The 10,371-nt window shown below is 66.3% G+C and overlaps 2 protein-coding genes across 3 annotated transcripts; both read right to left on the reverse strand.

Moving 5' to 3' along the window:
- Positions 1-108: 108 nt before the first annotated feature.
- Positions 109-1,835, reverse strand: PHPT1 (phosphohistidine phosphatase 1). The gene is made up of 3 exons (XM_016131008.2): positions 1,634-1,835; positions 1,187-1,311; positions 109-369 (listed from the first exon to the last, which is right to left on the reverse strand). The coding sequence occupies exons 1-3, from the start codon at positions 1,791-1,793 to the stop codon at positions 277-279; spliced, it is 378 nt and encodes a 125-aa protein (XP_015986494.1). The 5' UTR covers positions 1,794-1,835; the 3' UTR covers positions 109-276.
- A 427-nt stretch (positions 1,836-2,262) lies between these two features.
- AJM1 (apical junction component 1 homolog) lies at positions 2,263-9,184 on the reverse strand. 2 transcript variants are annotated; one of them, XM_016130969.2, is made up of 3 exons: positions 8,916-9,184; positions 7,234-7,317; positions 2,263-7,159 (listed from the first exon to the last, which is right to left on the reverse strand). In XM_016130969.2, the coding sequence occupies exon 3, from the start codon at positions 7,098-7,100 to the stop codon at positions 4,191-4,193; it is 2,910 nt and encodes a 969-aa protein (XP_015986455.2). In that variant the 5' UTR covers positions 7,101-7,159; positions 7,234-7,317; positions 8,916-9,184; the 3' UTR covers positions 2,263-4,190. The 2 variants fall into 2 exon arrangements, with proteins under 2 accessions (XP_015986455.2, XP_015986454.2); XM_016130968.2 differs by having other exon boundaries at positions 2,263-7,317.
- Positions 9,185-10,371: the final 1,187 nt, after the last annotated feature.

Raw genomic sequence — 10,371 nt, forward strand, 5'->3', positions numbered from 1 at the left:
AAGTGAGGGGCAGCCAGGAGGGGACTCAGCCTCTTAGCCACCACCCACTTAGGGGTCTGGAGAGAAGACTCAGGAGCAGAGAAGCTAAGACACACAGCATCCGGGGACCAGCAGGGATGACAATGCTTTTAATTCCCATAGGCGAGGTAAACCCGGGTACTGTGACCAGACTGGTGTCTGTCTCCTAGGCCTGGCCAGGGCACAGTGCCAGGGGATGCGGCTCAGTCCTTCAGAGTTCCAAATGGGTAGCTGGAGGCAGCAGGCCGCAGGTGGGCCTCAGTAGCCGTCATCGGCCCAGGTGACCTCGTAGTCGGGGTACCTGGCTTTGATTTTCTCAGTGGAGATGGAGTGCTGGGCCCGACCATATCCCTGAAGAGAGAAGGCAGGTCTTAGAGCCCCGGCCCTGGGGCCAGGCCCCGGGCAGCCAGGAAGCAGCAATGCCGGGGGCCAGATCTGGGAGGGGGCCCAGGGCTGAGCCAAACACCATCACCCCCTCACACCCAGGAAGGTCTCCTGTGGAAAAGGTGGCCGCCATACACAAAAAGTTGAAAACCACGTGTGACTTATACGTGGGATATAAACCTAAAAGCAACACGTGAACGGGACGAAGAAGAGACTCACTGGCATGGACAACAGACTAGTGATTACCAGAGAGAAAGCGGGAGGTGGACAGGGCAAACCGGGTCAAGTATGTGGTGACAGAAAGAAATCTAACTATGGGAGATGAGCACACAATGTAAATACATGCATGCCTTCCTGTGAAAACGCAGCTGAAACATTGGATTTCCTCAACCAATGTCACCGTAAAAATAAATTAATGTATTAAAAACAAAAAAGATAAAAAAAGAAAAGAAAGGTGGCCACCAAGGGGCACAGACCAAGGCCCCGGGTTACTTTAGATGCCCAGACAGCGCCCCTGTGTGTCCACTGGTGGCTTCGCTTGGTGAACGCAGAGGGTGGGGCCTCTGAGTTTCACCCCAATACTGCCTGCCTCAAACAGCTGAGACAGCGACAGCCCAGCCTGTCCTCTTGGGGTGGGAACAGGACTCAGTCCAGGGCGCGAGAGCGGCAGGCATCAGCCTCCCTCCCACCCCACGTGCTTCCTGCCCGGTGTCCCGTGGGAAACGCTGGAGAGCGGTTCTGCAGCTGAGACAGCAGTGGGAGCCTGCGAGGCCAGCAAGCTCACCATGGAGTAGCCATACACGTGGATCTTCTTGTCCTGGCTCTGGTGGGAGATGCGCCCGCCTCCCAGGCACTCGCAGTCATAACCCTTCTTCTGCATCTCGCCAGATACCTTGTCGTAGATGTCGGCTGGGATGGGGAGGGGGGCTCAGTTCTCAGCTGTGGCTGCACTCAGGGCCCAGAGTGTCTGAAGCCCCAGCTCTGAGCAGCTCCTCCCCCAGCTCAGGAGCCCCTCCAGGCTGGGGAGGGATAGAAAAGAGGTGCGCCTGGGCAGGTGCGCTGGGACTCGGGGCGGTCGGGCGTGGCAGCCCATGCCCACAGGACCCCGGCTCCTCAGGGCCAGCCAGGGTCAGACCCCGCAGAGGGCCACCTCCCACGGCGGCCCTCGGCCCCGCCCCACATCCGTGGCTGGCCCCGCCCACAGGCGCCGGCGGCCCCGCCCAGCCCTCACCGTGGTACTCGGCCCACTTGTAGCCGCGCACGATCTCCTTGCTTTCCCCGGCCGGGGCTCCAGAGGGCGGCGCCGCGTGGACTCGGATCAGCACGTACTTGAAGACGCCGTCGGAGTCTATGTCCACATCGGGGATCTGGGCGAGGTCCGCCGCCGCCATGTTCCCGGAGCGCGCCCGCCCCTGCGGCCCGCGGCCCTGCCCCCTCGCGCCCCGGGCTGGGTCGGCAGTGCGGGCGGGAGGCGGGCTCTGGGAGTCCGTGGCCAATCCCGTGGCGGCGTGCTGCCTTGGCCTCGGCCTCAGCCAATCGTGCCGCCGACCCGCAGCGCGCGCTGGCCAATCGCAGCCCAGCTCCTTGCACCCTGAGACCACGTGGGTCCTACTTCACCGGAACGTGGAACCAGGAGTGGGTGGTGGTTAAAAGCAGAGGATGGAAAAGTTCCTTCCCAGCGCGGTCTCAGGCTGGTGGCAGGCCCCTCTGGAGGGGCTTAGGCGGCCCGCGAGGCCGGAGGAACGCGCGCCGGCCTTGACCGCCTACCCCACCGTGACGGAAGGCCGCCCAACCCCGTCCCCGCCCCGGGTCAGCCGCCTTCCCCGCCCCATCCACTCCCCCGCACGAGGCAGTAGTGGCTACATTCGAATTGCTTTACTTGGTTCGAAAAGCGCTCGCCCTCCAGAAACAATCCCGGTCCAGGGTCCTTTCTGGCCGGCTGGCCCTCAGGCGCGGGGCCGAAGGCAGAAGCCCGATTTAGGAGGGCGCGAAGGCGGGTGGGGCAAGCGGGGCGCGTGGCCGGTACAATCGCGCGGGGCCGAGGCGGGCATACAGGCGCGTGGGGAAGGAGGCATGGGGTCACAGCCTGGGGCGAGAGCTGGGGGCCGCGGTGTCACCATTTAATTCAATTAACGGCCCATATGTAGGGCTGGGAGTTCCAAGAGGGCCCTTGCGGGGACCCGTCCTTGCCCCTTCTCTGGGCCACTCTTTTTCTGTGGGGCCGGGACCAGATGCATCTCGGGAGAAGGCGGGGATGGAGGGTCCCGAGCGTGCGCTCTCTTCCGAGGGCCGGAGCGAGCCTCTAGCCTCGCGTTCCCAGCTCGCAGCATAGGGCACTGCTAGAGCAAGCAAGCGCGGGCGAGGGGTTGTGCAATGGTGCCCCCACCTCTGGGGTGGACTGCCCCTCCCTGGCCAACTAGTTCGTTCCCACATCCGCTCCTTCTCCCAATTGGGAAGCCCCTCTTCCGTCTCCCTACGCCAGCATCCAGCCTCTGCACCTGCTTCCTGCCGCCCTGTGAATTAGGCTTGAGCTACCGTTTGCAGCCGTTTTGCCCTGGCACCCGCCTAGGGCCGTCCTGTTAGGTGTGGGCAGGTAGCCAGACTCATGTCCAGCCAGACTTTAGCTCTGAGCAGGCACCTGGCCAGCGTCCCTGCCCAGGCCCTCCTCCCTCTGGGAGTCGAGCCTGGGCTGAAGACCTGCAAGGTACTCGTCCACTGCCTCTTACCCAGCCCCTCCTGCAGGGCCTGGGCCTGGGTGGTCTGTGGTGTGGGCACACAGGCGGGCATTGCAGAAAAATGTGGGCCACCAGGGCAGGAGACACTCAGGGCATGGACACATCTAAGCCAGTGAAGGTGCCCTCTAGACAGCGGTCCCCAACCTTCGTGGCACCGGGGACTGGTGCTCCTTAGAGAGTCTAATGCCTTATGGTCTGAAGTGGAGCTGAGGCAGTGAGTGATGCTGGCTCTGGGGAGCGGCGGCAAATACAGGTGAGGCTTCGCTTGCTTGCCTGCCGCTCTCCTGCTGTGCAGCCCGGTTCCTAACAGGCCAGAGATGGGTACTATCCTCGACCTGGGGTTTAGGGACCCCTGATTTAGAAAGTAAAGTCCTCTGAGCAGGACGCTCCCCAGACCACAGGAGGAGGTGGTGGTGGGGGGCGTGTTTAAAGGGACAGTACTTGGCTTTGGTTAACTCTGGGCTCCTAGACCAGGGCGAACCAGGGTTGGGGAGGTTCCAGGGAGGCCCTGCGGATTGAGGGGATGGGTAGACCGGATCTGCACAGGCCGAATTCGCAGTAATGACCGCTCTACTTGAAGACAGGCCTGGTGGTCCTAAGGCCCACCCCGCCTCCCAGCGGGGAGCACCAAGCGGCCAAGGACCAGCCTCTGGGAAGGGCCGGGGAAGAGCTGGGAGAGGGGCAAGCGGGGGCTGGACTGGTGAGGCGATGGCAGGAGGGGAGGAAGGAAAGGCGGGGCTCGTTGGGACCTGGGCGGGGCTAGGCGGAGCAGGGTAAGGACTGGGCAAATTTGAGGCGGGGCTTAGAGGCGACGGTGGGGTCGGGGTCGGGGCTGGGCGGGCCGTGGGCTCTCGGTGGACCGGGCGAAGCCTGAATGGACTGAGCAAGTCCTGAGTGGGCTGGGCAGGGCTCGGGGCGTCCCTGGATGGACTGGGCGGGGCCTGAGAGGGCGGGGCTGGGCCTGAGTAAGTTGGGCGGGGCTCGGGGGGCAGCCCTAGGTGCACTGGACCGGTCTTGGGTAGGTTGGGCGAGTTCCTGGCGACCTCCTACGGCTCACATGATGTCGTCGAGCAGATTGGCGCTGGCCACCCAGTCAAGTGCGCGAGGCTCGGAGGCAGCCATGATCATGCACATGAAGGGGCGACCGGTGCGCCGGTCAGTGGGGTAGATAGTGGTTGGCGTGAAACGCCGGTTGGCCTCTACAAACTCGCAGAGCTGCTCGTAGACGCGCGGGAATTCGTGGCGCAGGAAGACACCGCGCAGCCGCAGCTCGCGCTGGATGTGGATGAAGGCTACCTCGCGCGCGCGCCGGCCCGCCTCCCCGTCTTGGTCCAGTCCCACCGTGCCTGGAGGCGGCGTCAGAATCAGCGTTTCCATGTCGGGTTCGCGGCCCCGGGCCAGGGGCGGCCGCGCCGGGCTGCCGGCCGCCAGCGCCACCTTGGCGAACTTGCGCACCGTGGGCCCAGGGCTGCGCGGCGCGGGCCGGGCAAGGCTGCCGGGGGGCGTGGCGCCGGGCCCTACCGCCACCGACACGCTGAGCAGGAAGCACTCCGCTGGCTCGTAGAGGCGCCCGGCGGCTGCCAGCTCACGCGCGTAGCTGCCCAGGGGTGCCGCATGCGTGGCCAGCTCGCGCAGCGACAGGTAAGTGGGCGACAGCAACAGCCCCTCGAGGCCGAAGCGCAGGAAGTTGTCTGCGGAGCCAGGGCTCGGGAAGCCCAGGAAGAGCACGCCGCGCCCGCGGGACAAGAAGCCGACACGCGCGATGCGCGAGAAGGCACGGTGCACCGGACCGCTGTCGCGACAGAACTGCAGCACGTGTCGGCACACGCTGCCCACGCGGCCGTACACGCAGCGCGCTTTGTGCGCGTCCCAGTCCTCGCGGCGGCACAGGCGCGAGCAGTAATAGGTATAGCAGCTGTGGCAGGACTTGAAATACAGGCAAGCGTTAAACATGGTCTCTGTGCGCCGGCAGCGCGCGTTGGAGCATGTCATCAGGTCGTCCTCGTCGGCGCTGGGCTCAGGGGACGCCTCGGCCGCCTGTCCTGGGCCCGCGGGCTCCTCAGCACTGCCGGCCGACGCGGGAGGTGAGCGCAGCGCCAGCGCAGGGCCCCCGGAACCCGCGGGCCGCGAGTCCAGCAGCCGACGAAGCTGGCGGCCCAGGCCATCGGCTGCGGGCTCGGGGGCTTGACCGGCAGGGGGTCTCGAGTCTATCACCAGGTCAGTGATGAGCTCGTCTAGCTGCTCGAGGCTACGCTGCCGGCCAGAGGTGGGGCCGGCGGGCACAGCTGGCCGTGGGCGGCCCCCGGGCAGCTCCCAGCCCCGGGCCGTTGGGCGTTCCGCGGCTCGCAGATCGTTGTCCGTGATGGTGATCTCTGGCGTGACGTACCAGTTGCGGCCTGGGCCCTCGCCAGCGCGGCCCTTCTCCGACAGCGACGTCTCGGACAGGGACAGCGCCGCATAGCGTCTGGGGGAGGTGGACAGGTTCACGACGACGGGCGGGCGCCGGCCTTCTGGGGAAGCGCCCCGCGGCTCCCGTGCCTCACACCCCAGCAGGTTCTCGTAGCTGCGGCCTCGGCCCAGCACGTCCTCCTGGCGCGAGCCGGACACCAGGATGTTGTCCCAGGAGCGAGAGTAGTGGCGGCTGTCCGTGGCCAGACGGGGCGGGCTGGTGCCAGTGCCTCCATGCCAGGAGGCGAGCAAAGGGCCGGGGTCTGGGGGAGGCGCCACCTGCAGGGTGCGGTAAGGCCGCGGGCCCCAGTCACCCCAGGCCTGGCTGCCACGTGGGTGTGGGTAAGTCCGCGCCATGGCTTCGCGGTCGCGGTACCGTCCGAAGTCCTCTGTGTAAAAGGTTCGGGCGGCGGGGTGAACTGGGGGCTCCCCGGGAGGATAGCGGGGGGCCCAGGCCGGGCCGTAGGCTCGAGGGGCCTCTCCGTAGTAGGAACGGGAGGGCGGCTCCTGGACCGGGAAGGCACGCACTTCTGCATAGTAGCCGCCCCCGCGCCTTGGACTGGGCCCTGGGGCCTCCTCTGACGGAAAGGGCCTGGCAAAGTAGCTGTCAAAGGGAGGCCCGGGGCTGGCCATAAAGCTGCCGGGGTGGCCCTCGGGCTCCTCGGTGTAGAAGAATTGGGTGGGGCCCGGCGGGGTGGTGAAGGGTAGACTGGGGCGCTCTGTGTAATCTCGGGGCCTTGGGAGGGGCCCATCGCAATAAAGCACCCGGGGGTCCACGCAGTACGAGTCACTGGGCGTGGGGGTGCGCGACAGTGCCATGTGGCGAGGCCCGGGCACCGTGAGGCCGTGTATCTGCGGGGCGGCGCGGGCCCAGGGCGTGGTCTCTGTGGGCCCGCAGGGCCGCGAGCCCCGAGCGGTGTGCTGCAGCACCGCGGCGTCGGGCTTGATGTCCAGGCGGCAGCGGACGTGTGGGGCGGGCCCAGCGGCGGGTTCGGGAGGCGCGCAGCGGCCGGCGGTGGCGCACAGGGGCGCGATGCGGCCGGGGCCGCCCCGCTGCGGCTGCAGCTTGATGGGATGCAGCTCGTTGGCGAGTGCACGTAGCGCCGGGTACGCGGGCTCCCGGCGCGGCGACCCCTCTGCCCGAGCCGCTCGTTGGGCCTCCCGGCTTCGGCGCGGCAGCACCGGCGGCGAAGCGGGAGCGGGCGCCAGGCCCTGGGGCGCGCGGGGCGTGCTCTTGGAGCGGGGGCGGCGCCGGGGTTCGCCGTCGCGGGGCCGGGCGCGGGGGGCTGCGGGCTCTGGAGGCGGCGGCTCAGGGAGGGCCTCCATGGTCGCCCCGTCCAGAGCCTCCAGGTAGTCGAAGCTGCGGCAGTGGCGCTTGTTGAAAGGCGCGGGCGCAGCAGGCGGGGCCACGGAGCGCTCACATGGTGGGCGCTGCGACGCGGGCCCCGGGGCCGCCACCTTGATGTCCTGATACACGGTCGACACCAGGAGGTCTGGCGGGTCCGTGCGGGTCATCTTAAAAGGGATCCCCAGGCTGGCAGCTGCAGCTCACTAGGCCTTGTGAGGCTTTTGCCCTGGGAGGAGACACGGGTCAGGGCGGCCTCTCTGCAGCCCCGGCCCAGCTAACCCCCGCGCTGGCCCGACTTACCTGGGGCGCAGTGGGCCGAGCAGCCCTGGCTTCGGGCCGTGGCTGAGGCCGCAGGCACTTGCTCCATGCCAGCGTCAGAAGCACCTGCAGGAGTAACTCAGCTGTGCAGCCACTCAGGCCCTCACTGCCCCCCCCCCCCCCCGTCTTTCTGGGCCACTTTCTGCTGGAATGGGTCAGCTAGAAAGAGCACGCCATTGCTGTGGTTCCCTTTCCAGGGGCAGGATCGCACAGGGGTGTGATCCCAGGGCTGCCCCCTAGTGTCCATGGCTGGAATAACTACAAGCTCATTTGGGGCCTTATGTAGAGACTTCTTTATGGCTGTTGGCGCTACAAAACCCGTCAGCAACAGAAGCATCCCCTTAGTGTCCTGTGCAGAGAGCCCTGCCTTGGTCCTAGCTTTAGCCAGCTCTGCACAGTCACTGAGGCTTCTGCTCCACTTGCTGACCAGGCTGGGAACGGCACCCCAACACCACAAGGGTTGCTGCACTGAGGATAGCCCCCTGTGCCAAGCCCCACTCCAGTAGCCCTGAGGTGGCCCCATCAGGTCCAGTCCTGGCCCCTAGGCTGATGAACTAGTACATCCCACCCTTGACTCTTCGTATGGCCCAGGCCAGAATAATGTCCTCGAAGAGCACACCTGGACCCGAAAGCCCCCTTTCTTTGGCAGAAAGCTCTGATTCCAGCTATCTTGGGTGGCTGAAGCCCACCACGCTCGCTGGAGTTTCATGACAGGCCCTGGAAAGTGACCCCCAGCTTTGCAGCAATGCGCTGCAACTTGGAAGCCAGGCCCGGGCTGCAAGACCACGTGGTGTGTGAGCCACCGGGGCTCATAGCTGCCTCTCTTCCCCTGAGCGGCCACCTGGCCAGGAGGCCTCCAGCAGAAGAGGCAGGTGGAGATGGGTAAAGCCCCTCCCCCTCCTCAGGAGCCGGGGCCCTCCCCATAGCAGCTCAGGCAGGCTCCATAGAACCTGAGGTTCCATGCCTCTTTCCTGCTCCCGCCCCCCCATCAGGATACTAGCTGGGTAGCACCAGGCTCACGTTCAGGTTTGGGCCATCCGCGCCCCTCTGATACCAGGGCCTGGACAGGTGGAGAAGGGCTTAGCTGATGCTGGCAGGGCCTGACCTCCTCACACATCCTGGGGAACATGCTCCAGGGCGAGCTGGGGAAGGGGGGCTGGGCCCTCACTTGGCAGGACCTCTGGTTGGGTAGACCCTGTACCCCAGGTGTGCAAGGGGCTTCCTGCCAGGTCTATTCTTTTTGAACTGGGCCACCAAGGCCCAGGGCCTGTCCTCATCCTAACCTTGGGTCCACCTCAACTTCGTACCTGGTTCACGGGACCATGCTCCTTCCACCCCCTTCCATCCATCCTAAGCTCAAAGCCAGGCCTGAATTGGGGGCCGAATGACAGGATGAGGCTCCGCCCCAGGAAGGTGACAGCCTGGCCTTGCTGCTGCCGGATGAAGAAGACACCCACTCCGTGGGGATGGGGTGGTCTGCCCAGCTTGGGTACTAGGCTTAATGAGCTCTGCGGGCGGCCCTTCCCACCTTGCAGCCTGTCCGCCGGTCCCGGGCAGAGAGCGGCCTTCGCGGGACTGGCCGGTGTCGGCTAGGGGCAGGACCCCCCCATCCTATGGGTGCCGCACCCGACAGGGCTCATAGGTCAGCGACCCCGACCCCTTACCTTGGCGCCACTCTAACGCCGAGTCCGATGGGCTGCGCAGGCCCATACCCGCTGGCCCCCCGCTCCGCTGCGTCCTCGCCGCATCCGCGCCGCGTCCCCGGCACCGGCAGAAGCTTCGAGGCAGCGGCGCGGAGGCCGTCCGGCGCTCAGTGCTGCCCCCGATGGCGGCCGGCGGGGTTGCACTTAAAGGGGCCGCACCGGACGTTTGAGCCCCGCGTGGTTCTGTGGCTCTGCCCTGGGCCTTGCTGGGCGCTGCGTGGCAGCTCCCCCATTTCCCCACCCACCTCCCCCCGTGCTCATGAGGTGCTGGCCTAGGGTCTAAGCAGGGTGCCTGCACCCCTGGGGCAGGCTTCCGTTTTTGCCATCCCCCACCAGGTGTCCTGAGGGCAGCTGGTGGCCTGGCAGGCTGCGGAAGCAGGGCTCTGCAGGAGCCCCAAGGCCTGGCCGGGGCTGTGGCCAGCTCCCAGAATTTACTCCCGGAATTCACACCTCGGGTTGGGCCCGGGCAGGAGCAGATGGGCCGCTCCCTGCCTCGCGGGTTCTGCTGCAGCGTTGGAGGTGCCAAGCTCCGAAGGCACCAGGGGCCATATGGCTCCCACGTCTGGGTGGGGCCTGAAGCCTCCTGTGCCCAGGATGCCCAGCCTCTCCCCTGCAAGGACACATTTCTGGCCCCCCTTGCCCCCAGCAGCTGGTGTCCAAATAGGCAAGGGCTGCCACTGCCCTGGGCAGGTCTGCAGGTGGCCCCCAAACCACATGGTGACATCCTCTTCCCGGCTCCCTCCCAAACAAGATGCTGAGCCAGGGAACATTCTAGCTCAGCAGAGGGGCGTGTCAGGGATACCCTGGGCTCCAAAGAGCAGGGCCTGCCCACTGCCGGCCTGTTAGGTGTGGGCCCCGGGCAACCCACTTCACATCGGCCTCATCCCCACATTCATGGGCTTGAGGATGGTCAACCTCACAGGCTGTAAAGGGAGCCCCTACCTATGAGCTTGGTACCTGTCCCCCAGCACCTGCCCAGGGACTGCTGTCCCAGTCCCCCCTGGGTGCAAACTCTTGGCACAGGAACCAGCAAAAGGGAAGGGGAGGCACAGCTACTACCCCCCCCACCTGGTGTGCGGCCCGCCCACCCCCGGAGGGAGGGGCAGCTCCACTAGGAAGCAGTTCTCATGGCAACTGAGGATGGTGGGCAGGACTGGGTGCTGTGGGGGCTGCGCCGGGGGGCAGCAGGGCCTGAGAGGAGATTCCCGGATGAAGGTGCCGCTAGAGGGAGGTGGCTGAAACAGAGCAGGGACCCTGGGAGGCTAGCAGGGTACAGACACACCCACGCTCAGAGGGCTGGACACCCTCAGCTATTCCTGAGTGCAGCTGCCCAGCCTTGCCTAGGTGGGCGGGGACAGGCATCCAGGATAGTGGCCATGCTCGCCCTGCCTGTGGCTATCGGGCTGGGCTCACTGGG

This window comes from Rousettus aegyptiacus, unplaced genomic scaffold (genome assembly GCF_014176215.1).
Source record: "Rousettus aegyptiacus isolate mRouAeg1 unplaced genomic scaffold, mRouAeg1.p scaffold_m13_p_3, whole genome shotgun sequence".
NCBI classification, from domain to species: domain Eukaryota; kingdom Metazoa; phylum Chordata; class Mammalia; order Chiroptera; family Pteropodidae; genus Rousettus; species Rousettus aegyptiacus.